General features: G+C 35.0%; 1 protein-coding gene and 1 pseudogene across 1 annotated transcript in view; one reads left to right on the top strand and one right to left on the bottom strand.

The window, feature by feature from the left end:
• Positions 1–27,054, bottom strand: part of LOC120593309 (ankyrin repeat domain-containing protein 26-like) — a gene marked incomplete at its 3' end in the record, with an annotated part of 99,066 nt that extends 72,012 nt beyond the window's left edge. The window contains exons 1-9 of the mRNA XM_039851091.1: positions 26,804–27,054; positions 23,190–23,304; positions 22,851–23,024; positions 21,185–21,291; positions 15,104–15,174; positions 12,092–12,125; positions 8,867–8,939; positions 1,952–2,012; positions 1,657–1,856 (exon numbers count right to left, since the gene is read on the bottom strand). Of these exons, the coding sequence (XP_039707025.1) occupies positions 1,657–1,856; positions 1,952–2,012; positions 8,867–8,939; positions 12,092–12,125; positions 15,104–15,174; positions 21,185–21,291; positions 22,851–23,024; positions 23,190–23,304; positions 26,804–27,054 (1,086 nt within the window). The remainder of the gene's footprint in view (positions 1–1,656; positions 1,857–1,951; positions 2,013–8,866; positions 8,940–12,091; positions 12,126–15,103; positions 15,175–21,184; positions 21,292–22,850; positions 23,025–23,189; positions 23,305–26,803) is intronic.
• Positions 15,733–15,851, top strand: LOC120593315 (uncharacterized; annotated as a pseudogene).
• Positions 27,055–27,211: the final 157 nt, after the last annotated feature.

The following is a 27,211-nucleotide window of genomic DNA, read 5'->3' as shown; positions in this document are numbered from 1 at the left end:
GCCAGGTGTTAAATTCTAGAAGAGGAATGCTAAGAGAATTATGAGACATTTTTAAATACTACTATGATTTATAAAGAAATATAGATCCCTATTTAAAAATTCACATGGTTTCTCACTCCCCTGTGAACAGCACACTAATAGCTCTAATTTCCCATCTGTTCTATTTAACATGGTAGATAAAGATTGCAGAAAAACATCTACTATTGAAAACCTAATAAAACTATACTTATCTCAGCTGAAGATTTAAAACTCTTCCAATAGATCTAAGATTATCAAACTAGGCTGAGTGAAGAAAGGGACTAAAAATTCATGTGACCAGGATGTCTGAGTTCTAAATATGAGAGGGTTTTCAGGTTAGGTTTAACAACCATGAATACCAAAGTTAATAAAATTTCTCAAGAGTAATATGAAATGTATAAGTTCATGAATCATAAAATTAACCATTTTAAAGTGAAATCTTCAGTATTATTTAGTATATCCACAATGTTGTGTAACCATTTCCTCTAATTCCAAAAATACTGGTTGCCCCAAAAGAAACCCCATTGCCATTAAACGGTCACACCTCATTCCCTCAGCCATCAGCCCCAGGCAACCACTAATCTATTCTTTGTCTTTATGGGTTAATATATCCTGCACATTTTATATAAAAAGAGTCACACAATAGCAAGTTTTTAAAAGAATCTCTACAGAAAAAAAATAATTTCTTTTTTATGTTACAGCTTAAAATTTATATTTTCATTTAATGAATACAGATCAAGAACCTCACATATATTATCAGACATATTCATTATAAATGATGAAAAATCTAAATAAAATCCTTATTTCCTGTCTTTATCTTCAAAAAAACCTAAAATACGTACTAAGATGAAGCCAAATAGTAATATAAGTTAATTGAGCAAATTAAGTATATATCAAAAAGATAAGTTAGAAATCACAATCAAAAGAATAAAAAATTCATAATTCATAATCCGATAAAGCTTAATCATATTTCAGTTTCCATTACTATAAACATAAGATTTGCTAGCTTAAATATAAAATATCACTGTATTAAAAGTGAAGTTAAAAAAGAGATAAAATGAAAAGTGATATATATATATATATATATATATATATATATATATATATATAAAAAGGAAGAATTATATTTCCCTTTAGTTCATAAAAATAAGCTTTAAGTAATTTGGAAAATCTGAACATTTTTTTCTTTTACCTGGCTTTCTTAACTTATTTTGCATTTAAAATAATTTTTAGCATATTTCGTAATAGAGTTCCTGCTGTCACTTAACTGCCCTATTTCTGTTGTGTCTTTATAATAATCTCCTCATTTTGACTGTGTTATTAAATCTTGATGTTTATTTAGTCCTTCTTAAATGACTTTTTCTTTTACCTCCTCCTTGTCTTCACATTCATCTAGCTATTCTTTCTAGTTGCTTTCTAATTCTCTCCTTCCATAATGGCAGACCTAAGAATTGTTTACTCCCACTAATCTTTACAAAAACCAATCCTGAATATAAATCTCTCTTTTTATCATATTTGTTTTCTATTGTCATCTTGAGGACTCCCATTTCTTTCTAGAATCCTTTTTATTACTACAAGGATCAGATACGTGAAAAAGCATGGGAAAAAATAAAAAACAAAACAAAACAAAAAACTTACCTTTGTAATACTAACAATTGCTAAAGACACGAGTGAAGGTTTGAGAAGAGGTTCAGGTGTTGACAAATCAGGATGAGACCAGCCCTGGACAGCAGTTGATGGCTTGGGAAGGGTTTCAACTATGGCTTCATTTACATTGTCAGCTTTATTGTCCTCATAGAAGGTCCCAGTTTCTGGTCTCACGATGGCATATTTTTTTTCTATTGCAATAAAAACAAAGTAAAGAATACATAAATATATCTGTAACTTCAAATCAAGGAATGACTCAAGAGCAGATAATCAACAAATAACTTACTGTTTTGCTGGGATTGCAGAAAAGCAGTCCTTAACTTTGCTAAGCTTGGTTTCATGACATTCTAGAAAAAATTCACAGCATTAAGCATTAACTTTGATAACAATAATGATAATATTCATCATTAGTATATGATCTCACACCAAGAACACAGGCTTTGGAATCATTTAAATATTGATTCATATCCTAGTTCTGCCACATACTAACATATATCTTCTCATAAGGTGAGTAATATGAGAGAGGACATGGTAAGCTTAAAAATATTACTTTTATGACCCCTAAATGATTATTTTTTAAATACTCTGATAATCATTAGATCATTATAAATTTACCCCTGGGTTGTTTAGAGTACTACTAAAAAAACAACATTAAGAAATTTAAATTAATTTTTTGCTATATTTTGAAATGTATTTGCATAAGTTATATTTCCATGAATTATTTCCTTTTGGAGAAAATCTCAGAGTTTGGTAGAATCTTATGACAGTGGTTTGGAACTGCAAACTTTCTGTCAAACAGCTAAAAACAAATGATTGTTTATATTCAGTTCCTTCCAAAAAAAGAGAGAAAAAAGAGTAGAAACTTGTGGAGCAAAAATTCATGAATAAAAGCCACATGCATACTGAACAGAAAATCATGAACACACATATGTTGACAATGTTGTAAGAGAGAGATGGACCAAAAAAACACCCACTGAAGAAATGTATTCTGTAAAAAAAAAAAAAATTGGTTAGAAATAAATCAAAAAATAAAAAGTTGAGGTGATGTCAGAAACATGGCCGAGTGAGAGACGTCCCAAGATCTCTCCCTTTGAAACAACAATAAGCTGAACATCTAAAACTCAACTAAAAACACCTAACCTGTCCACAAGCACATCTCAGCGTGGTATCTGCACATAAAAACTACCACAGGGAGAACCCTGGGAGTCGGGCAGTAGACTGGGAGCAACAAAAAAGCTGACTCTCACAGCCAGAGATCCCTACAGGAGGAAGGGGAGTAGAGAAGTTGCACTGGATTCCCTGAACAACCCTGTCTGAGAGAGCTGTGAGCTCCACACAGAGGCAATGCCCAGAGATGACAGCAGAAAGTAGAGAAGTGGGGACAGCATAGAAGCCACAGTGATTATTACCAGTTACAGTGGCAAAACACGAGGCTGAGACACAGTGCTCAGTATCAATTAAGAGGGCCCCCCCATACCCTCCAAGACCGAACACAATGGAGCCCCTGGGGAAACACTACTAAATAACTACTAGCAAACACTACTAAAACTGTAACTAACACTGACAGGGACTGAAACTGAGGGTAGCAAGTGTGATTGAATGTCTATACGCAAAAAAGAGACATTATTAAGACTTTATATAAAGCACGGATCCAAGAAGCTTAGATGACACCAACTGGAAAGCAAAAGAAAAACACCTTCTTTGCAACAGGCTAAAGAGAGACCTTTATATAATAAATCTTCTTACTGGAAAAAAAGCAGAATACACCTCCATTAATGCCCAAGTGGAGAAATAGTCCATTAAACACCATGAACAACCAAGGTGACAAGGCAGCTCGGAAAGAAAGAGAAAAATCTCCAGAAAATAAGCTTAAAGACAGAAATATGCAAGTTAAGTGACAGAGAATTCAGGACGATACTTCTGAAAAAACTCAGTGAGTTCCAAAAGGCATTATATCAACAATTTCTGGAATTGAAAAGACAACTAAATGAGCAGAATGAGTTCTTTAGAAAGGAGATTGAAACCCTCAAAAAGAACCAAGTAGAATTTCTGGAGATGAAGAACACACTAAAAGAGATGAAAAATGAAATAGCAAGTTTGGGAAATAGAGTTGACCAAATGGAGGAAAGGATTAGTTATATCGAAGACAAAAAAAAACTAGAAATAAATCAGAAGGGAGAGAAACCAAAATATGAAAAATAATGAAAGAAAAATACAAGAAATAGCTGATATCATCAGAAGAGAAAAAATAAGAATAATGGGCATTTTCGAAGGGGAGGAAAAAGAGCAGGGATAAGAAAACATTTTCAGACAAATAGTTGATGAAAGTTTCCCAAATCTAAGGAATGAACTGGAGCTTGGAATTCAAGAAGTCAATAGAACATCCAATTATCTCAATCCAAAAAGGCCTCTCCAAGACACATTGTATTAAAATGATCAAAAATCAGGACAAGGAAAGAATTCACAAGGCAGCCAGGGAAAAGAAAAAAGTAAACTATAAAGGAAAACCCATTAGATTATCATCGGACTTCTCAGCACAAACTTTACAAACTGGAAAGGAGTGGAATTAAATATTCAAACTATTAAATGAAAAGAACTACCAGCCAAGAATAATGTATCCAGCTAAGCTCTCCTTTAGATATGAAGGAGAAATAAAGACATTCCCAGACATACAAAAATTGAAGGAATTCTCCACTACCAGCCTGAATTACAGGAAATACTGAAAGGAGTTAGCTCACCTAAAACAAAGTGACAAAAAAATAAAAAATACATAACTAGGAGTAAGGCAACTAGAAGGCTGACAGAAGCAGAAGAGTGCAACCCTTACTAAGAACAGGGCATTATAAGCTTAAACAATAAGAAGAAATTTGTTATAGCAAGATAGTAATAAATGTTCAGCATATATAGGGACAAACTGAGACAACAATGACCAAAAAGGTGAGGATTCAAAGATCCAAATTCGCAAAGGGGAATGAAGATCAGGCACCTGCAGGAGAAAATGGACTACTATATATACAACTATCCTCTACATATTCGTAATGTTAACCACACAACAAAGATTCAGAACTGAAGTATATAACATGAAACAAGAAGGACCAGAGGGAAAATCCACAAAGCCCAACCAAAAAAAAAAGATACACAATGACAAGGAAGCGATGGAAACACCAAGCACCAAGCTACCAGAAAGCAAAAGATAAAATGGTTATAGGAAAAGCTCATGTTTCAATAATCACCTTAAATGTAAATGGACTGAACTCAACAATAAAAAGGCACAGAGCTGCAGATTGGATCAAAAAATAAAACCCAACCATATGCTGCCTCCAGGAGACACATCTCAGTTCCAAATACAGGCTCAAAGTGAAAAGGTAGAAAAGATATTTCAAGTAAATGGCATTCATAGAAAAATGGGAATAATGGTACTAATATCAGATGAAATAGACTTCAAAATAGAAAAAGATAAAGAAAGATACTGAGGGACACTTCGTAATGATAAAGAAAATCATGCACCAAGAAGACATAACACTTAATATCTATACTCCCAATCAAGGAGCAAAGAAATATGTAAAGCAATTACTAACAGAACTAAAGGGAGAAACAGACCAAAACATTATCATAGTAGTGGACCTAAATACTCCACTGTCGGATATGGACAGACCATCCAAACAGAAAATCAATAAAGAAATAACATCCTTAAATGACACATTACACCAACTGGACATAATTGACATTTACAGAGCCTTTCATCCCCAAACAGCTACTTATACATTCTTCTCTAGTGCACATGGAACATTGTCAAGGGTTGGCGACATACTGAAACTCAGAGATAGCCTCAACAAATATAAGAGGTTTGAAATCATACCAACCATTTTCTCTGATCATAATGCTTTGAAGCTAGAGATCAACTGTAAAAAGAAAGCGAGAAGAATCACAAATACATGGAGATTAAACAACATGCTACTAAAGAATGATTGCATCAGAGAAGAAATAAAAAGAGAGTTCAAGAGATATACAATATATCAAAACTTTTGAGACATGGCAAAAGTGGTCATAAGAGAAAGTTCATATCATTACAGGCCTATCTCCAAAAACGAGAACGAGCCCAAATAAACAACTTAATGCTTCATCTTAAAAAACTAGAAGAGGAAGAACAAATGAAGCCTAAAGTCAGAAGAAGGAAATAAATATTCAAATTAGAGTAGAAATAAATGTGAATTCAATATGACATTGGAGGTCCTAGCGAGTGCAATCAAGCAACAGAAAGATGTAAAAGATATCCAAATAGAAAATGAAGAAGTCAAACTGTCACTATTTGCACATGACATGATTCTCTACATAGAAAACCCTAAAGACTCCACAAGAACACTGCTAGAAACAGTAAGCAAATATGGTCAAGTTTCTGGATACAAAATTAATGTTCAAAAATCCATAGTGTTCCTATACTCTAATAATGAAGTGTCAGAAAAAGAAGTGGAAAAAATAATTCCTTTTGCAATTGTGACAAAAAGAATAAAATACCTAGGAATAAATCTAACGAACCATGTGAAGGAACTATATAATGAAAACTACAAGACCCTATTAAAAGAAATTGAAGAAGATACAAAGAAATGAAAAGATATTCCATGTTCTTAGATTGGAAGAATCAACATAGTTAAAGTGACCATATTACCTAAAACATTATACAGATTTAATGCAATCCCCATCAAGATCCCATTGGCATTTTTTAAAGAAATAGAACAAAAAATCTTCAGATTCGTATAGAAACACAAAAAAACCCCGAATTGCCAAAGCCATTCTGAGAAAAAAGAACAAGCCTGGAGGCATCACTCTGCTCAACTTCAAATTATACTATAAAGCAACAATAATCATAAAGGCATGTTATTGGCAGAGAAATAGGCACACCGATCCGTGGAACAGAATCAAGAGTCCAGAAATAAACCCATATTTATATGGACAAAGAATTATAAGAACAACAACAAAAAGCCAAAAACATGCAGTGGAGAAAGGAAAGCCTCTTCAATAAATGGTGCTGGGAAAACTGGAAAGCCACCTGCCAAAGAATGAAATAAGACTAATGTCTATAACCACACACCAAAATTAACTCAAAATGGATTAAGGACCTGAACGTAAGACCTGAAACTATAAATTTCATAGAAGAAAACATAAGAACTGAACTCATGTACCTCGGACTTTAAGAAGATTTTATGAATTTGACCTCAAAGGCAAGAAGAGTAACAGCAAAAATAAATGAACGGGACTACATCAAACTAAAAAGCTTCTGCACAGCAAAGAAATCATCAACAAGGTAAAGAGACAGCCATCTGAGTGGGAAAATACATTTGCAAGCAACACCACAGTAAGTGCCTAATATCCAAAATAACAACAAAAAGCAAACGATCCATTAAAAAAATGGTCAGAGGACCTCAACGGACACTTGTTCCAAGAAGACATTCAAATGGCCAACAAACATATGAAAAGATGTTCATCATCGCTAGCTATTAGGAAAATGCAAATCAAAACCACGGTGAGATACCATCTCATACCTGTTAGAATAATCAACAGGACCAGTAATAACAAATGTTGGAGAGAATGCAGAGAAAAAGGATCCCTCATACATTGCTAGTGAGACTGCGAATTGGTACAACCTCTATGGAAAACAGTATGGAAGTTCCTCAAAAAACTAAGAATTGATCTACCATATGATCCAGCAATCTCTCTACTGGGTATTTAACCCAAAGACTTGAAAACTCATATCCGAAAATATGTTTGCACTCCGATATTCATAGCAGCATTATTCATGGTGGCCAGGACATGGAATCTACCGAAATGTCCTACGATAGATGATTGGATAAAGAAGCTGTAGTACATATATTCAATGGCATATTACTCAGCCATAAGAAGAGATGAAATACTGCATTTGCAACAACATTGATGGATTTCGAGATAATCATGCTAAACGAAATAAGCCAGGCAGAAAAAGTTGAAAATCACATGATATCACTTATATGTGGGATATAAACCTAAAAGCAACAAATGAACAGGACAAACAGAGACTCATGGACATGGACAATAGACTAGTGGTTACCAGAGGGTAGGGTTAGGCGGGAAAAAGGAGGATAGAGGAGTAAATGGGTCAACTATATGTTGATGAAGAAAAATCTAACACAGTGCAATACATATATGCCTTACTGTTAAATTATATACCTAAAACTTACTGGATTTCGTTAACCAATATCACCAAAAGACAAAATAATAATAATAAATAAATAATTTTTAAAAAATCAGTCAATTTAACCATATTGCAAAAAAAAAATATGAAATACTGGGAGGAGAAAAACAAAGAAAAAATGAAACAAACAAGTACAAGTTCAAGACAAAAAAAAAAGAGAAAAGCATAATTATAAAATATATGTGGAGAAATAATTTCAGTATACATATAAATATATTTATATCAGTAATACATTAGTATTATGAATATACTAAAAAAGCCTCTGTTTAACATATTTTATTATATTCTTTTGTAATATAGGTTTTGTGAAAGAGAACTTAATTTCTAAATTTCCACAATTTCCACTATTATTTTAGTCTAAAGTCTAAACCGAAAATTGAAAGAGAAAAAATAAAACCCTCCTAACAACTGTATTATACCAGCAACAACAACAAAAAGAACAAACTCTGCACCTTATATTATGTTGTTTTGGAACTGAAAGTCACTAGAACGTTCTTATGAGTTTTACAACAATAATTGGATCCACGAAATATCTGACTCTGGGTGATGAACACACAATGCATGTACAAATGCTGTATTATTGAATTGTACACTTGAAATATATTATTTTTAACCAATGTCCCCCCAATAAGTATAATTTTAATAATATTTTATTTAGGTATGAGTATTATAAAAGTCAGGATAGTATAATTTAAAAGTCACATTAAAAATTCTTATCACTGACCAAATTTTATATCTCCTCCATTGTGGGAAAAACTTTCCCCAATATAATTTTTTTATCACTATGGTTTTTTTTAACCAATTCTTATCTTCAGCCCTCACTTTCAAAACTTAGTAAACACAGAATTAGTGATATTTCTATAAAATGGCTTGCTCTGACCAATTTTCTATTTTACTTATGACAAACATTGATAGGTAGAACACTACTAAATTTTAAGAGTAATTTACTATTATCTTCATGCAGGAGCATTTTACCTTGGTAGCAAAACCGAAGTCTTCGTTATCTGATTCAGGCCATGAATCATCAAGGCCAGGTTTTCTGAGAATTCTTTAGAGTAAAAATATACAACAGAAACAAGTAAATTAGTTCATTTCTTTAAAAGAGCAACAACAAAAAAGAATGAATAGTCAGCTACCTGTATATTAAAGATTCTTGATATAACTAATATTTAACCTCTGTTTTAAAACTCACATTTAGTTCTCTATTTCTGCCTCCACCTCTCCCCACCTACAGAACATTCTATAAACACACATTCTCAGTTTCTGTAACCAAAAATGACATCCAATTATTATCTAAGTCCTGAAGCCTAAATTGCGATAATGGTTGATGCAATCTTTTTAACCTGAACTAGAACAAATCTGATGACCTAAATCAAGGTGAAGTGACACACTGCTCCTTTTCCATTGTTTGTTCCTGATTCAAAACTGGCAGTCTTCGTTCTTTAGCATGGAAACCACTACATAAGGTGACCTCATTAATTCCTTTTGCCCTCAGACAATACAGAGAGTTCCCGGAAATGTTTGAAATGGTAGAAAGGTAAATGTAACAAAGTCAAAGAACAAATGTATATGCTGTTACCCTTCCCACTCCCAGGTCCCTCATCCACAGGACTCTATGGCAGTCTCCAACCTACAAACTGGCAGCCAAAGAAGGCACAGATGCCTGAAACAAAGATGGGCTTGAATGACCCAGAGCAGGAGCTCTCTATTTCCCTGCTCCTGGAAAACAAACGAAATGGAGTCTCAGTCATCCACTCCCTACACAAGCATGTTTCCAGCTACCCAACTCCATTACTGATTTGACAGCCAGGCCCAGCCTGTCAAGAGAATCTTTTCCTGTATCTCAAATTATTTTAACATCTTTTGATGGAAACTTGAATTTTTCTAGTTCCTCCAATTCAAAAAACAAACAAACAAACAAACCAACAAACCAAAAAGCAGCGACCTGTTTAGGACTCCCTTGAACTCCTAATTTTAATCTGCCTTGAGAGGCCACTTGCTACATCCTGCATCCATCCTTCTTGTAATTTATCTTTAACTTGTTATAAATCCCAATATTCTGACCTCTTTTACCTAATCTGATCTCTGATGTCTTTTCTAAAGTCCTTATTCCTATCCTAACCCAGTGCTGTTGCTCTGGAAACTTGGTTTTCCTACTCATTCGTTCCTACCCTCTTCTATTGTGTTCAGTAGACCCACTGTCCCCACATTTCTAATATTAAACAACTGACCTGCAGGATGGGAAAGAAGGAAGTATCCTGGGCTTAGAAACCTCAGGTTTTTAAATTTTATTTCCGTCACTTACTCTATCTAAATAAGTCGCTTTAATCTCTTTGAGTTTTGAATTTGCCATGTGAACAACCACTTGGCCAGGACATTACACACAGGTTGAAGTACTAGAGGGTGTTTTGATTAATTAATTGCTGAGATTCCTTAAATTTCTAAAATTTTATGTGCTTTTGAGTCTGTCTATAGAAAAATGAAGAATTCTTAGCTGGCAGAAGTGGAAAAAATAACGAAATGAAAGAAACAACAAGACGAGCAGAGAGGGTAAAAAAATCAAAGCAGAACTGCCGGGACTCGGGGCCCTGTCCAACGAGAAGAGTCCCACGATGCAGCGGCAGATCTCCAAGGACACTGGCACAGCCACCTCTGCCAGGACGCAGCTGACAGAAATGAAGCGCACCTTGCAGCTCCTGGAGATGGCGCTGCGGTCCCTCCTGGCAGTGAAACACTCCCTGGAGCGCTCCTTGTTAGAGACCTAGGCAACGACTGTGCACAGCCGGCCCAGATCCAGGCTCAGATCTGGGCTCTGGAGGAGCAGCCGCACCAGGTCAGAACCGAGACCGAGGGCCAGAAACGGGACTACGAGCAGCTCCTGGACATCCAGATCCGCCTGGAAAAAGAAATGGAGACCTACTGTGCCTGTTAGATGAAGATGGAAACTCATGCTCTAAATCAAAGGGCTTTGGATCAGGAAGCTCAGCGAATTCATCCAAAGATGTAGCCAAAACCACACTGGTAAAGACGGTGGTTGAAGAGTGAGATTAACGTGGTAAATTCCCTTCATCGATGATTCACGCTACTGAAGGAAAAGCATCTAAAATGATCTATGACAAGGCCGAACAAAGTGTTTCTCTCTAGCTGTCATTTCTGAGAAAAGAATAATTTATTCTAAATATCGAAGAGATAATAAAAATACCTTCTACCCTTCAAGACGTTACTTAGCTGAAATAACTGTTTTCTTAGTTATCTTTTGCAAGAAGTTGGGTGTTTATTTTCAAATAAAAAAAGTTAATGTGTACTCATTTCCATTCACTCATGGCTAATAATTACTTGCAATCGAAAAAGAAAATTCATAGAATAAGAAAATAAGATGCTAGAGGAAAAAGAGAAGAAACTTTACCGAAGTAGGCAGAGGTACTAGCCTAAGAACAAAAACCAGACTGGGAAGATAGAAAGTAGAGAAGTCAATTACAAATAGCCTTTAAATAGTTGCTGACCTTAATTAACATAGCAGGGTCTATGCATAGATAGACCTCACTTACAGAGTACTAATTTGCCTCAAGAAGAATAGACATCATTATAGCTAAAAAAGGTTTGCCTAATTAGGCCTTGCTGTGTAAAAACTAGGGTTCTGTGGCCATAGCTGACTGAGATCTGCCCTAAACAATTTGATGGTAAAACAAGGTACAAGTTACCGCTGCAGCTGTCCAGTATACTAAGACAAATGCTTAGACTAACAGGGCTTTGTAGGAAAACTCTAAGTCAGCATCAACACATAACTAAATTGGACTCTCTGAACACATAATTAAATTGAAGACTTTCTGAGTCGATCCGACTAGAATCTGTATATTCATGCCAGTGCTGCACAGGAATTTATCAGTATAGACTAAGGGACATGATGATGGATTTGGGAACAAAGCAGGCTGAAGATCAAATCAGGGGCCAGCCACTTATTCACTATGGAGTCACAGGTCAGTGAATCAACAGCCCTGAACCACAGTCGTGTAATTGATAAAAAGCAAGCTAAAACAGCATAGCTACTTTGCCAAACCCATTGTGATGACACTATGCAGTAACAAATATCAAGCACAGATGTAGTGTTTATCCCACAGCAGAACACTCAACAAGTGTAACTTCCTTTACTCTGTATTCCCTTAGAAAACATATAATTTTTAAAACTCCATAAAATCCTACCTGCTTACAGAGTCTCCTTCAGAACTCTCATTCACTATTAAAGAAAAAAATTAAAATACATTTGTATTCAAAAATAGAAAAATACAGAACTATAAAAATATCAGACTGATGCTGTTTAAGAGGTATTCCTTTGAGAGCACACCTAAAGATGATACTTCAATAAATTTTAATGATGCTATTGACAAACAATTACTATATTAACTTTTATGTCCTCTCCTTTACACATATTAAATGCAAGAAAAACAGAATGGATTTTTGAAATTCAATACTTACAAGGGAACTGCTACTTACAATGATGATAATCCTAACCAAACTGAAGCAAACTGACAGAATATGGTATCATTAGTAGAATCAGTATCATAAACTAACAATGTCAACTTCAGTAGCATGATTTCTCTGGACTTCTGCCATGAAGAACATTTAGGGGAGAGTATACTTATTGTGCTGTAACACATTGCACTTTCTCTACCTCTTTAGTCAAGCCTGTTCAGTTTAGGATGAAAAGCCCTATTCAGGAAACGTGGTCTATACGTACTGCACTCTGCAGCATGGCAAAACATAGGAAAGAGACACTTTCTGGCCGAAGACTACTATCCTCAGATATCCCGTTTGAATGGCTCACCCATGGTCGGTGCCTGGGAACCTGGTTGAGGGAGGGTTCCACCACTCCTTAACTGACAAGAGTGGCTCACTGGGCCTCGACTGTCTGTAGAAACAACGTGGATCATGCTCAGCACCTGCTTTCCTTTAGGAAGTCTGGAATTTTGGTCAATGCTAGGGGGAGGATGCCTATGTGACTAGCGTGCCATAAAACCTCAGGCAATGAGCCCAAAAAGACTCTAGTCCTGGTAGACAACGTCTCACTTTTGGTGTCAAGACTGGACATGGGTGGAATTAAGCGCATCCTGGGAACTCCATAGAGAGAGGACTCCTAAAAGCTTGAGCCTGGTTTCCTCCAGACTTTGTCCCATACCCCTCTTCTCTTTCCGATTTACCCAGATTCTCACTGTAATAAATCGAAGCCATGAGTACAGCTATATGCTGAATCCTGTCAAGTTTTCTAGTAAATAACCAAACCTAGGTGTGGTTTTAGAAACCTCAAATGAAATTAAATTATATAAATTTTTTATTATTTGGGTTATGAGTTATACATGATTAGAGTCAGAAGGTTATTTTGCAGATTACCTGTACTTGAAGTTGATTTTCTAGATACTTGTTTTGGAGATTCCTGTAATTCTGTTTCTATTTAAATAAAGACATAAACAAGATAAATAAAACAAAGATGTCAGAGAATAATGTGAAACAAGCTACAATATTAATCAGCATTTACATATATAGTATAATAATATGCTACTGAAGGTATTATTCTTTTTGTTTCTAAAATTTTTTCAATTTCTTATAAAACTAAAAACACACCTCATCTATTGAAAGGCAGAAGTTGACTAAACAAGGCAACAAGACAAAAAAAATTATATCCAAAATGTGAGATGAGTTATCCATGGATATCCCATCAAACTTAACAGGTATATTGAAAAATGTCCTTGTCTTCCCTGTTGACCTGCTGCTCTTCTTGTTCATCTGACAAGTCCTTCTCATTCTTCATGTCCAAGTGAAATGCTACTCAATTGCCTGGGTATCTATGAATCACCTTAGATTTCTCTCTCACTGCTAACTTTTTATATTCCATCATCTCTAAATTTTATTAACTGTACCTCTTTTCTGTCTCTGCTTCATTTTGCCAATGTCACTACCCAAGTCAAATACAAGCTCTTAACAGATGATTTTCACAGGAAAAAAAGAAAACACCAACTATTATTGCTATTTCTTAAATGAATATGATTATTTTCAGTAACACAAATGAGAAAGACATAACTCTAGAAAAAGACCAGCATTTTAAATGGAATAAACTGAGCTTCTTAACCTTTTTTTAATTTTAGCATGGATGGGTGACAACTTGATAACGTACCGATGCTAGTAGAAGGAAGCAAAAGCTCCCTTTGTCGGCCTATGTGTTTTCGTTCAATCTCTCCTTTCTGTGAGAGGACAGAAAACTGTCACCCACAGGTCACATCCAACCTGCTATCTGTAAATAAAGCCTCACTGGAACACAATCATGCCTATTCACTCACATATTGTCTGTGACTGCTTTCACATTCTAATGGCAGATTTGATTAGAAATGATAGAGACCAGATGGCCTAAAATCTGGCCCTTTACAGAAAAAGCTTGCTAATCCCTGCTTTACACCACACCAGAGTGTCCAAATCAAATTTAATCTTCTCACACTTTTGCTCAAAACTCTCCAATGAATCCCTGCAGTAACTAGTGTTGGCCCCCTACCCACTGGCCATTCAAGGAATGAGGGCAATAATATTATGTGAGACTTTGTTGGTAAAACAATATGTAAAATAATCTATGCTTTTCAATGAGCTATTGCTTTTCTGACTTCTATACTATCATTAGATATCTTTTAAAAACAATCTCATTGGAATTGCTGTATACTGGCTAAGTTTTGTGGTTCTTATTGTTTGCCATTTGTTTACAGTACTGGGAAGGTATTGTTGAGTTTCTAGTTTTAGATATATTTTTACTGAGATAAATCACTATGTAATAACAGATATTAATTTGCTACATGTGATGCATTTGCTGTAAAAATTCTACAAAAGACTCATTTTTATAAAAAGTCCAATTTGTTGCCTGGTGATTAAAGAAGAAATATATAATACAGTAATTTAAAAAATCTTTTTACTTATTTACACAAAGATATATAGGATTCTAGCAGTCAAGACTAAATAAATGAATTTCTTTTCACATATTTGCGTCTCTGATTTTAAATACATACAATTATTTTCTTTAATCATTCAGAAACTAGACTATTAAGAAATTAATTAAGAAAGAAAATAAACATGTAATTTCAGTATTGGTTTTTTTTCACCTCTCTTTCATTTGTAAAACTTCCTTCCTTTTACTTTATAGTAAAACCACCAAGAGTAAGGAACTATCAAAAGTCTTACCTGGATTGCTATTCTGAGAAGACTCTTCACATCTCCTTTGTTCTTCATACTCAGAAATTAGTTTGCAATAGCTGTGTATAAAAAGGTGATCAATAACATTACTATCTTTACTGGAATGAAAAACATTTACCAAATAAATAAAATTTCTTAGAGTATCTCAGATGATATCAAAGGTAATAATAAAACTTTGATTATTCTATACACTTCAATTTTGTAAGTTCTACAAAATTTATTTAAGCATGTGATAAAAAAAGGAAGGTCAATCAGTCATGAATTGAGAGCAGTAGATTTCAGTCAATTAATTACACATAGCTTGACATAATGGTGAGTGTCTTGAACTTCAAAATCCTAGCTCTAAGAGCAACAGCAATTTGTTCTGGAACAAGTCGCTTCTCTGTGGCTACAAGTCCTCTTCTATAAAACAAGGATCTTACTGCCTTATTTACAAGGTTGTTAGGAGAATTAAATGAGATAATACACCAAAAAGATGCCCAGGGTAATATTAATGCAATGGAATAAGATTTTCTTGAACTTTATTTGTTAAAACTATTTTGGAATACCAATAAACTCCAATATGTGTTTTTCATAGGTGCTAACATTCAAATGTTACAGTGGTTGAAAATGTTATTGTCTATGGCCATGCCACCCTGAACAAGCCTGATCTCATTTGATCTCAGAAGCTAAGCAGGGTCAGGCTTGATTAGTACTTGGGTGGGAGACTACCTAGGAAGACCAGGTGCTATAGGCATAAGAAATAAAAAAAGTAAGAGATTGTAAACTGACAAGGTCCTCGTAATCTGTGAGGTCAACCAAGGGTTGCTTCACCAAAAAAAAAAAAAAACCAAACATGTTATTAATTTTGATTATTAGTTGTCCTTCAATGTGGTTTGTAATTCAGGGCATCTCAGCTATTTTATAATATGTAACTAAATATATTTATAAATATATTATCTCATTAAGTCAGATGACATAAGTGTCCCCTGTGATTGCAGCTAACCACACTAAAGACAGAAACCAAATAGAGGTCAAGACCTGGCTTGTACTACTACTATGCTTTTACTGAATACTCAATTTCTGAAACATCAGATCTTTTTTAGAATGATGCTGACACTGTCCTTCCCTAACTGACTTAGAAGATATAATCCTGCATTTGTACATGGATATTGATGAGTTATGCATGAGGCTTAGCTACTTTGATGCCAAAAAACCTACTTTAGATTCAGAGCTTTCTGTTGCATGGCTTCCATGGGAGGCACAATTATAAATATTTTATAACCTGAGGTAGATTCAAGATATTTGGTAGATTTTCAACTTATTTATTTTTTTTATGGTGATATTGGTTAACGAAATCCAATAAGTTTCAGCTGTACACTTTAACAATAAGCATATATATATTTACACTGTGTCTACCACCCATAGTTAAATTTCTTTCTGTCACCATATATTTGACTTTTATCCTGTCTACCTCCCCCTTCCTCTTACCCCCTACCCTCTGGTAACCACTAGTCTATTGTCCATGTCCATGAATCTGCTTGTTTCTCCTGTTCATTTGTTACTTTTAGGTTTATATGTGGTTTTCAACTTTTTCTGTCTGGCTTACTTTTAGGTTTATATGTGGTTTTCAACTTTTTCTGTCTGGCTTATTTTTCTGTCTGGCTTATTTCGCTTAGCAATATTATCTCGAGGTCCGTCCATGTTGTCGCAAAAGGCAATATTTCATCTCTTCTTATGGCTGAGTAATATTCCATTGTATATATGTACCACAATTTCTTTAGCCAATCATCTATCATAGGACACTTCGGTTGCTTCTATGTCCTGGCCACTGTGAATAATGCTGCTATGATCATCAGTGTGCAAATATCTTTTCATATATGGGTTTTCAAGTCTTTGGGTTAAATACCCAGTAGAGGGATTGCTGGATTTTATGGTAGATCAATTCTTAGTCTTTTGAGAAACATCTATACTGTTTTCCATAGTGGCTATACCAATTTGCAGTCCCACCAGCAGTGTATGAGGGTTCCTTTTTCTCCACATCCTCTCCAACAGTTGTTATTACTTGTCCTGTTGATCATAGCTATTCTAACAGGTATGAGGTGGTATCTCATTGTGGTTTTGATTTGCATTTCCCTAATAGCTAGTGATGTTGAACATCTTTGCAAATATTTGTTGGCCATTTGTAGATCCTCTAGAGAGAAGTGTCTGTTCAGGCTCTCTGACCATTTTTTGATTGTATCATTTGGTTTTTTTTATTGTTCTTGAGTTGTATGAGTTCTTTGTATATTTTGGATATTAAGCCCTTATCTGAGGCGTTGCTTGCAAATATATTTTCCCATTGGGATGGTTGTCTCTTTACCCTGTTGACAATTTTTTTTTGCTGAGCAGAAGCTTTTTAGTTTGATGTAGAACCATTAATTTATTTTAGCTTTTCCTTCCCTTGCCTTTGAGGTCAAATTCATAAAATTCTCTTTAAGTCAAAGGTCCATGAGTTTAGTATCAATATTTTCCTCTATGGATTTTATTGTTTCAGGTCTCATATTGAGGTTCTCAATCCATTTTGAGTCAATTTTGGTGTGTGGTGATAGACAACAATCTATTTTCATTCTTTCCAGTTTTCCCAGCACCATTTATTGAAAAGGCTTTCCTTTCTACACTGTATGTTTTTGGCTTTTTGTCAAAAATTAGTTGCCTATAAAAATATGGGTTTACTTGTGGACGCTGGATTCTGTTTCACTGGTCCATGTGTCTATTTTTCTGCCATACCATGCTTTTTATATTATTGTCGCTTTGTAGTATAATTTGAAGTTAGGCAGATTAATGCCTCCAGCCTCGTTCTTTTTTCTCAGGATGGCTTTGGCAATTCCGGGTCTTTTGTGCTTCCATACAAATCTGATGATTTTTTTCTTCTATTTCTTTAAAAAGTGCCACTGGGATTTTGATGGGGACTGCATTAAATCTGTATAATGCTTTAGCTAATATAGTCATTTCAACTTTCCATTTCTTTGTATCTTCTTCAATTTCTTTTAATAGGGTCTTATAGTTTTTATTATATAGGTCCTTCTCATGTATCATTAAGATTTATTCCTAGGTATTCTTTTTGTTCCAATTGCAGAAGGAACTATTTTTTCCATTTCTTTTTCTGAAACTTCATTATTAGAGTATAGGAACACTATGGATTTTTGAACATTGATTTTTGTGTCCAGAAACTTTACTGTATTTGCTTATTGTTACTACTATTGTTCTTGTGGAGCCTTTAGGGTTTTCCATATAGAGAATCATGTCATCCACAAATAGTGACAGTTTGATTTCTTTGTTTCCTGTTTGGATGCCTTTTATATCTTTCTCTTGCCTGATTGCACTTGCTAGGTCCTCCAATGTTATATTGAACAACAATGGTGATAGTGGACAGCCTTGCCTTTTTCCTGATCTTAGAGGGAAGGTTTTTAGTTTTTCACCATTAAGTATAATGTTGGCTGAAAGTTTGTCATATATGGCCTTTATTATGTTAAGGTACTTTCCTTCTATACTGATTTTGTTAAGTGTTTTGATCATAAATGGATGCTGTATCTTATCAAAGGCTTTTTCTTCATCTATGATATAATCATACAGTTCTTATTTTTGGTATATTTTCATAGACCATTTGAGGGGCCAACTTTAATTATGAAATCTCAAGCACGTTGGTGTCTACTCCGGGAAAGGTGCTATGAGACTTTTCATCACTTAAGGAAAGATGCTCTACAGGATATCAAGTGGCCTCGGGGTGCCGATCTGGTAACTAAGGAGCCTGATCTTTTCCTGCAGCATCATTTGAACCTTTCTGACAACTTAAAATGGTTTCAACTAGCATATGCTAGCAGAAAACTCAAACGAGACGCTCAAAGGGTAACTTACCCTGAAGACCTGGGCTAAGAGGTGGACTCCACCCAGGTTTTTGAGTGTGGGGCGAAGGAGGTCCAGCTGCCAGATGCTGATACTTTGGAATAGTGGTTGAGCAAAAACGCATATGTGTATAACCTAAAAATAGTTGTAACTTGGAAGTCCAGGTGTGGATCACCATGAAGACTGAGGAATCTGGATCAGCAAAGACAACCTGGGATCAAAGGTCAATCATGACCCCAGGACCAGATTCAATCAGCCACTGTGCAGCAATAGAATCAATGCAAACCATAGACTAGTATGTCCTCCTTTACCCCTCCATCTGACGAAGGAGAGAAGATTGTCTCCCTTGGACTTAGGAAACCCTTTAGCTTCTTGAATAATTCAAGGGAGAGAGTATAAAAGATAGGTCCCAGAAAATACAGAAGTTTCTGCTAAACTGACGTTTCAAGACCCAAAGTAGAGAGTTGGAAAAATCAGAGAAGAGACATTATTTGTTTTCCATGCATAGGGTTTGTACTTGGAATGAAATAGGTTATGCTGGGATCCCTAAAGAGAAAGTTCTTAAAAGTTTTAGAATAAGGAAACTGTGCCCATTGCTACTTCTAATTTGTCCAGCCTTTTGCTTGGTCTCTATTTGAGGACGGTCACTAAGTCACTGCCATTCCCCAACTGCCTGAGCTGAAATGTGACATCTCACTTGTTATGTAAGAAGTAACAGTTAAATTATTGCAAACATCAGTTTTTTTGATAACTACCATTTTTAATGTAAATACTTACAAATTAAAACCTCTCTTTAAAGCATGTTCTTTCGCAGTCCATCCATTGTTATCTTTAGCGAAGACATCAACGCCTTGCTGAAGAAGAAGCCTGACTATATCTGAGGATGGATCATTTACAGCAAGTATGAGGGCTGTTCTAAAGTAACAGAAGGATAACTTCACCCTTAGGAACATCAATTAAGTTATTTAAACAGCTAATTTACCAGTTCATATCATCCTTGTCTGTGTAGAATTGACCGTTTACATGGTTATGTGTTTAAATGTTCATCTTTGTAAATTAACTCCAAGGCTAAAAGGAAGGGACAAAAAGGAAGCCACTGGCCCCTCTTGGGGTTTACATAGAAGTTGTAAATTTAAAGTCCTTTAATAAACAAGAAACTATGCTGAAGAACCTTATCTGAAGTGGGTGAAGATTTAAATGAAGAACTTCCTGTTTCATCCTTAGTCTGATATATTGTACCTCAAAGTCAGCTAGAAGTCAGGTGACTAAAAGGTGTTTTGCAGGCTTAACGCAATAATATTAATAATTATAATAATAATAGTCATAGACTTAATGATGCTGATAAGCATGTGTTGGGCACTAAATTAAATGCTGGATAATCTTACGCAGAACTGTGCTTGTGGGATATGTTCTTGTCCTCCTTTTCATATCAGGATACATATTTGGTGATGATAAGTAATGTTCCCAAGGTCACACACCTGGCATGTAGGAAAGGACCCAATCTAGTGTGAATTGAAAGCCCATCTCTTTTTTTTATTTATCACTCACTGATAACTTGTTTTTATTATAGGGAAAGTCCATTCATTAAAGTTATCTTTCTTCCTTCTACTGTACCAATTAAAATTGAAAACATCAAACTATACCAGAAATGAAACAGAATAGAAACTGATGATCCCATAGTATCTGGTAGTAATTCATAGTCAATTAGGGATAAACTAATAACATCAGTATTCTTCAAAGAAAGCAATAAAGCAAAGAGCCATCCAAAAGACAAAACCAACACCTATTTATGTTTAATATGCATCTTTTTAAGGAAAAAGTAAACAAAATAGAAGTTTAACAATACCATAAAAGAGACTAAGTTTAATATTGTATCATAAGTAAAAGTTAGAGTCCATACAATATAAAACTAATAAAACTAATACAAAACCCTTTGACTAATATGAGATCATATGATAAAAATTCAAATTACAAAAGGCATCTATCAGTATTATAAATAAATTTGAATGTGAATACTGCAGTGTACTGTTCTCTTAGTTGTCCAGTCAGAAGAATTGCTTTTCCACTTAACTGGTAATGGGTTGATATCTTTCACTACAGGATTACAAGTTAACCTCTTGTTATTAATTTAAAACTTCTGAACTGAGTGATTGTTACCACTCTAGAACAATATTAAGGTTAAAAAAAAATAATGAACAGCTATACCTTTTCATCTTATCGACTGCATGTACATTTGCATTTTTCTTTACTAAAAATTCCACCATTTGCTGTTTGTTTTCAGTGATAGCAAGTAAAAGTGGTGTGAGTTCATCCTGTAAAAGAGCAAAAACCATTTATAACATATGAGATTACATATTTTGAAACAGAGTTTTAAAACTTATAAAATATAATGTGAACTTAAGCATGTGATATACAAGGTAAAAAAATATCCCTCTGGGCTTTCCCCTGCTGCTCCTTCTCTTTAAAATACCCTCCTCTACCCTTCAACAGATTTGCTGCAGCATTGTTCTCCAAAACTCACTCCAAGCATTGACAGCATTGGTTCCAAGAATCCTGGCTTCTACCATAGTATCTCATAGTATTCAGTAGTTATTGTATCGCTGCTCCCATCTAAACTGAGAGCTTCTTGAGGGAAGAGGTTATTATTATTTTTTAATCTCTAGAGCTCCAAGCAATAAATCATAACAGTAAACATTTTAAGTACTTTTACTGAATTAATAACCTAAATAGTGTTTCTCTAAAAAGTGTAGTGTTTCTCAAATCTTAGTCCAAAGAATATCTACCAGAAGTACTGTGCACCAAGAGAAAAATTACAGAAAGATTTATTTTGTTTATGTTTTAAGGTAAAGCCTATATTCAAGGAAAATTTTTGCTTTCCTGCATTATTTACATTAATTAGGAGAAAAAACCAGGATGGAAAATATATTTAAAAAAAAATTGCCTTTGACAAATGTTTTCACAAATATTTGCCGTAAGTGCATAAAAGAGAGCTGTACCCTCCACTACTTCTTTAGAAGTATTCTTATGTAAACCGAAATCTTAGACAATTAAGTTCTTTCAAAATGTTGTCATTCAGAGATTGCTTGAGCTTCCCAATATGTAAAACTGACCTGTGTCAATCGAGGACTTTCCTGTCAGGGTTGCAGTGACTAGAGGTAAAAGCAAAAAGCAGAAGCAAAAAGCAAAAAGCAGAAGCATAAAGCAGGTGACTGTTTTGCCATCACACACTCCCTGTACAACTGCAACCCCACCAATATGCTCTGGGAGGCTGAGCAGGAGCAGCACTGTGAGGTAGAAGACTCCAAGGTGCTAAATGGCTGGCAAAGAGGCTATGAGCACAAATGAATGCCCTTGCTGGAGGTCCAGACTTGACCTGTCTCTCTTGCCCTAATCTTCAGAACCTTGGGGGATTGTTCAGGGCGAGTGGCCTGCTGCTTCCCCTTCCCACTGGCACTCACACAGCTCCCCCTGCTGGGGGCTAGGTCTCCATTCCTCCTCTCCCCCATGCCCAGAGGAACCCACTTCCTAGGCCCCTGCCTGCGCAGCAGCCATCCCCCACCATCGCTTCACTCCCCCCAGGCCCTCAGTCCTTTGTGGGCTCTGAGCCTATCACCCGCTCCCAGGTACTAGCAGGAAGTTCTTTCTTCTGGGGCGGAAGGGTGGTAGCCAGGAGACAGAGCTTTGCTCATTCCGTGGATACCACGTCTCTCCATCCCTCTCCGACTTGGCTTTGGAGTTCTTTTTATGGTGACAGGGCCTGATGTATATAATATGCAGTATATGTATTAGAAATATAATGCTTGTGGCTAAAAAAATAAACAAAAAAGCATATGTTTCCAATATTTTGTAAATAAATTTAGTTGATCTATACCTTGTTCCTTGCTTCAATATTGGCCTTGTATGAAAGCAGCTTTGCTGCCATGTCCATATTCTGGCCAGCGACAGCATAGTGCAGAGCCGTGTTGCCATAGATGTCCATTATATTTGGATCAGCACCATGTTCCAGCAGAATAGTTGCACATTCCTCCTCTTGGCATTGTACGGCCTGTCGGTATTGTCCCCAGAAACAGATGGGAAGTGTTAGGAATTCAAAGTGAACCTTGCGCTAGTTTTATGACGTCGTTCTATTTAAATGAGATAAATTCATTCTAACTATCCATAATTAAATCAAATCCATCTCACATTTTAGTGTTGGCTACTATGTATGTACCTTAATCAGAGCTGTCTTGTTTTCATTGTCACAGAGGTTAAGCTGGCATTTACTGTCTGCTAGAAGAGCTACCACTTTCGGATGGCCATTGGCACAGGCCAAATGTAGAGCAGTCCTATGAAAGTGAGAGGATGTTTTAGGAAACTGGAGGGCACTATCTCAAAACATATAATTATTCATATAATTGTAATTATTAAGTGCTATTCCTATGCCTTCAAAACAAGTATTTAGTTTTCTTCTGGAGAATGTACAATATTTATTCGCTCATGTTACTCACCATATTAATAAAAGAGCAGCCTATAGAGAGAGCATGACCTGGGCATTCAGCTCAACTTGCCTTTGATCCTGTTTTAACTTTGTTACTCAGCTTTTCTATGCCTCAATTTCCCCATCCACAAAATGGAGATAAAAATAATGGTTATTTCACAGGACACTGTTATTTGCTTAAATGGAACCTATGCAAAGTGTTTGCTACAGTTCCTAGCACAAAAATACAGCTCAACAATTGTTAGATAAATTATAATTATTACCATTACTACTGCTTTAGAAAGACATTTCAATTTAGTAACATGATATCATCCTGCCTTTATTTGCAGCTATGTCTTAAAAATTAGAAAGAACACAATGTTTCAATGATGCTAAGATGCTTATTTTCTCACATTTTAACACCTCTGACACTAAGACGCAATTTATAATTCTAGATGCCTTTCATCCACAATTGGCAGCATTTCTAACACTCTCTTACCAGTGCATAAAAGAGTGGGCATCATACCATAATCCATTGTGCCTTACATTAAGTGAAATAATGGTTTATACAACAGACCTATTGCAGTTCCAGATATTTGGTTGGTACTGAAGTAAATTTTAGTTCTTAAAAGCATTATGAGGAAAGACAACTAAAATAACAAAAGAGGGAAAGCACTTTTTTCAAGTAATTCTTACTTTGTCAATAAATTTTAAGTGAAAGGGAGCTCAGAATTCAAATGAATAGGGATGGCTCATTTTATTCAATAACTGGATTTATAGATTATATAAAAATCAAAAATTTCAATGATCGACATTAGTATTTAATACTATTATACACTTTCAAAAGGGCCGGTAAATGTTATCTTTTATAATTATCTACCTTCGGAAATACCTTTCAAAGGTGGGAGAAAAAGCGTCAAGTTGAGATTAGGTCCTAATACTATAATTTAAAATTTCTCGTTTGGTTCATACTGAGCAGCATGAAAATTTGAAGGATGAAAAAGGCCTGAGAGACATTGAAGAGTCCTGAGAAGACAATGTCTGCTATGAAATAGGTATTTAGATTATATTTGATGAATAAATGGATTGACAGAATAGATAACTATAGTTGCAGAGTTCAATGTTCATAAATAAAGCTTTTTTAAATGTAAAGCAATACTTTTGCAATAGTGGTAATCACTTATATTTGCTCTTATTGATTTTTATATGTCATGAGGACACAACTAAAATGATTAATCTATAATCGTTTTCATATTTGTAATAAGGCCACATATAATAAAAAACAAATATGTGTGTGCTGAAATATATACACAAACTCTACAGGCACCAATAAAAGGATTCTTTTTATTTCTGAAGATGTTAATTCATCAAAAAACTTCAAAAAACAGAAAGTGAGAAATCATTTTCATCTGTGCAAGATTTATATTCCTGCTCTTCTCAAGAATTATTTCATTAATAATAAACTTACTAGGAGATATATATTATATATATATATATATATATATATGTTCATTGTAGAATTCAGATTTTTAAAAAAGAAAAAGAAAATTTCACTTATAATACAATTGCTCAGAAATACATTTTATCCCATTTTGCACATATTTTCAGCTATCATAAGGTCATGGTCAGTTTGGGTGTATGTATAATCAAACTAATTCTTTTCTTCATTTCTGATCTACCAAAGTACATCGTTACGTGACAACATACATCTGTGGTCTATACCAACTTTAATAGTCACATATTATCTCATCCTGTGGATGCATTCCAATTTACTTATAAAATTCATTTCTATGAGTTCATCTTATTACATTGTTATGGTAAGCAGTGCTGAGAAAACTCAATTGTATGTAATTTATCTAATTATTTCATGAATATACTTTAGTTGATGGGTAGAGGGAATATATATTTTTAGATGTGATACTTATCACCAAACTGCCTATTTGAAAAGTGAAAAGCTACTTGAACTTAATTTAGAAAGAACACTATGTTTCAATGACCCCATGTCTTCAGAAATGTTGTAGGTAGAAACATTATTTTATTTCTTTTTTAACTTAAATTTCTTTTCTTACCAGAGACACTAAGAATTTTTTCCTATGTGTACTAGTCACATGTAGGTATACAAAAAGTGCTTTGTCCAGTTTCAAATTATAGGTTTTTTCTTTGATGATTTCAAAGATTTCTGTGGAAAATGAAAATATAGTTTCCCTTTGATATATATATGTTGTAAATATTTCACTAGAACATTTTCTTTTATTTTGTTAGTATCATTTTTTGATATACAGAGGATTTTGACTTTTTGTATTGCTGTCAACCTTCCGAATTCTTGCTTTTGAAGTCTTTGTCAACATAAAAAGTATCAATAGGCGGCTGTGTTTTCTTCCAGAACTTTTCTCATTTTCTATATTTAAAATTTTAGCCTATATTTTATTTGAAATATATTTTTTATGGTATAAAAATTGAGCTAGATTTCTCCAAATGCTTATTTATTTACCAGTTATGAGTAATTCATCTTTTCTACTAACATGAAATGTCACCAGTAACAAGTTCTAAAGACTTACATATATATATTTGGGTGTTTGGACATTTTCTGGGTTGTTCCAATCATTTTTCTGTCTTTTCAGCTATTACTAAACAAATTAATTTCTGGATATCTATAGCACATGTTAGTATCTAGAAGGGCAAATCTCTGTCTATTATACAAAATTTGTCTTAATTTCATCATGACAAAAAAACACAGTGTGTGTAACCCCAAAATTTTAATACCATGATATTGTTGGTTTATGTAAGAATGATAAATGTAGAAAGACCACACATTTTGAGAAAACAAGTCTTTCTATTCAAGACCACAGACATTTTCCCACTTCAAAGTTCCCTTCCAAAGTCCCTTGATAAAGACCCTACATCCATAGGTGTGCACTGCCATAAAACGGACATTGAATTTTATCTGAAGAGTTTTTAGCCCACGAGTTGATCTATTATGGGATCTGTTTTCTACATTACGCATTTTTCTATTTTACATAACATTATGGTATAAAAATCTGAACAACAAAAATAAAATGCCATGTATACGTAATTTTATTTCTATTATTCATATTAAGTTAAATTCCTTTAAAATCATCAGTAAAGTGCTCGATAAAGGAATTAAGAGTGGGTCTTAAAGTTTTCCTTACTGCTACTCATCAAGTTCGCCTGATCGCTAGGCCCCAGGTAAGGTCCCTACCGCCAAGGCGCTGTGGGGCTGAGCCTGGGGAGGGAAGACAGCCCAGAACCCTCCATGATGGGAGGGCTGACTCCACCTGGCTGCGCCTGGGCAGGCAAGCCCTTCTCCCAGGTCCACCCCTGGCCACTGGCCTCACAGTCCCCATTACCTGTTCATTTTGTCTCTATCATTTAAGTGCCTTAAACTTTTCAAAAGAATCTCCTCCATTTCCTGCGCATCGCCTACGCTGGCAGCTCTGTGGATCTTTCTGAGATCTTTATCTCGGATGTGGTACCGGTTCCAAGAGGTGATACTATTACAAGCCTCAGGAGTGAGGCCTGTGTTGGTCTTCTGTTGGCTGGTTAGGGATTCAAAGGGTGACTTGCCCTTCCAACTCTCAAATCCAAAAATTTTCTTCATGTCCCAGTCTTTGTCAGGTCTACGAACTTCAGATACACCTCAGCTACTCTTCTCCTTTTCTCCACTCCTGAGCTCAAAAGGCGCTTCCAGATAAGCCAACAGCCTCTTGACACAACATTCCAGCAGGGCAGTTTGGCGGTTTAGAATCTTTCAGCCA

This window comes from Pteropus medius, unplaced genomic scaffold, assembly GCF_902729225.1.
Source record: "Pteropus medius unplaced genomic scaffold, Ma_sr-lr_union100, whole genome shotgun sequence".
Lineage (NCBI taxonomy): Eukaryota > Metazoa > Chordata > Mammalia > Chiroptera > Pteropodidae > Pteropus > Pteropus medius.
The sequence above is the reverse complement of the archived record's forward strand: the minus strand, read 5'-3'. Positions and strand labels throughout refer to the sequence as shown.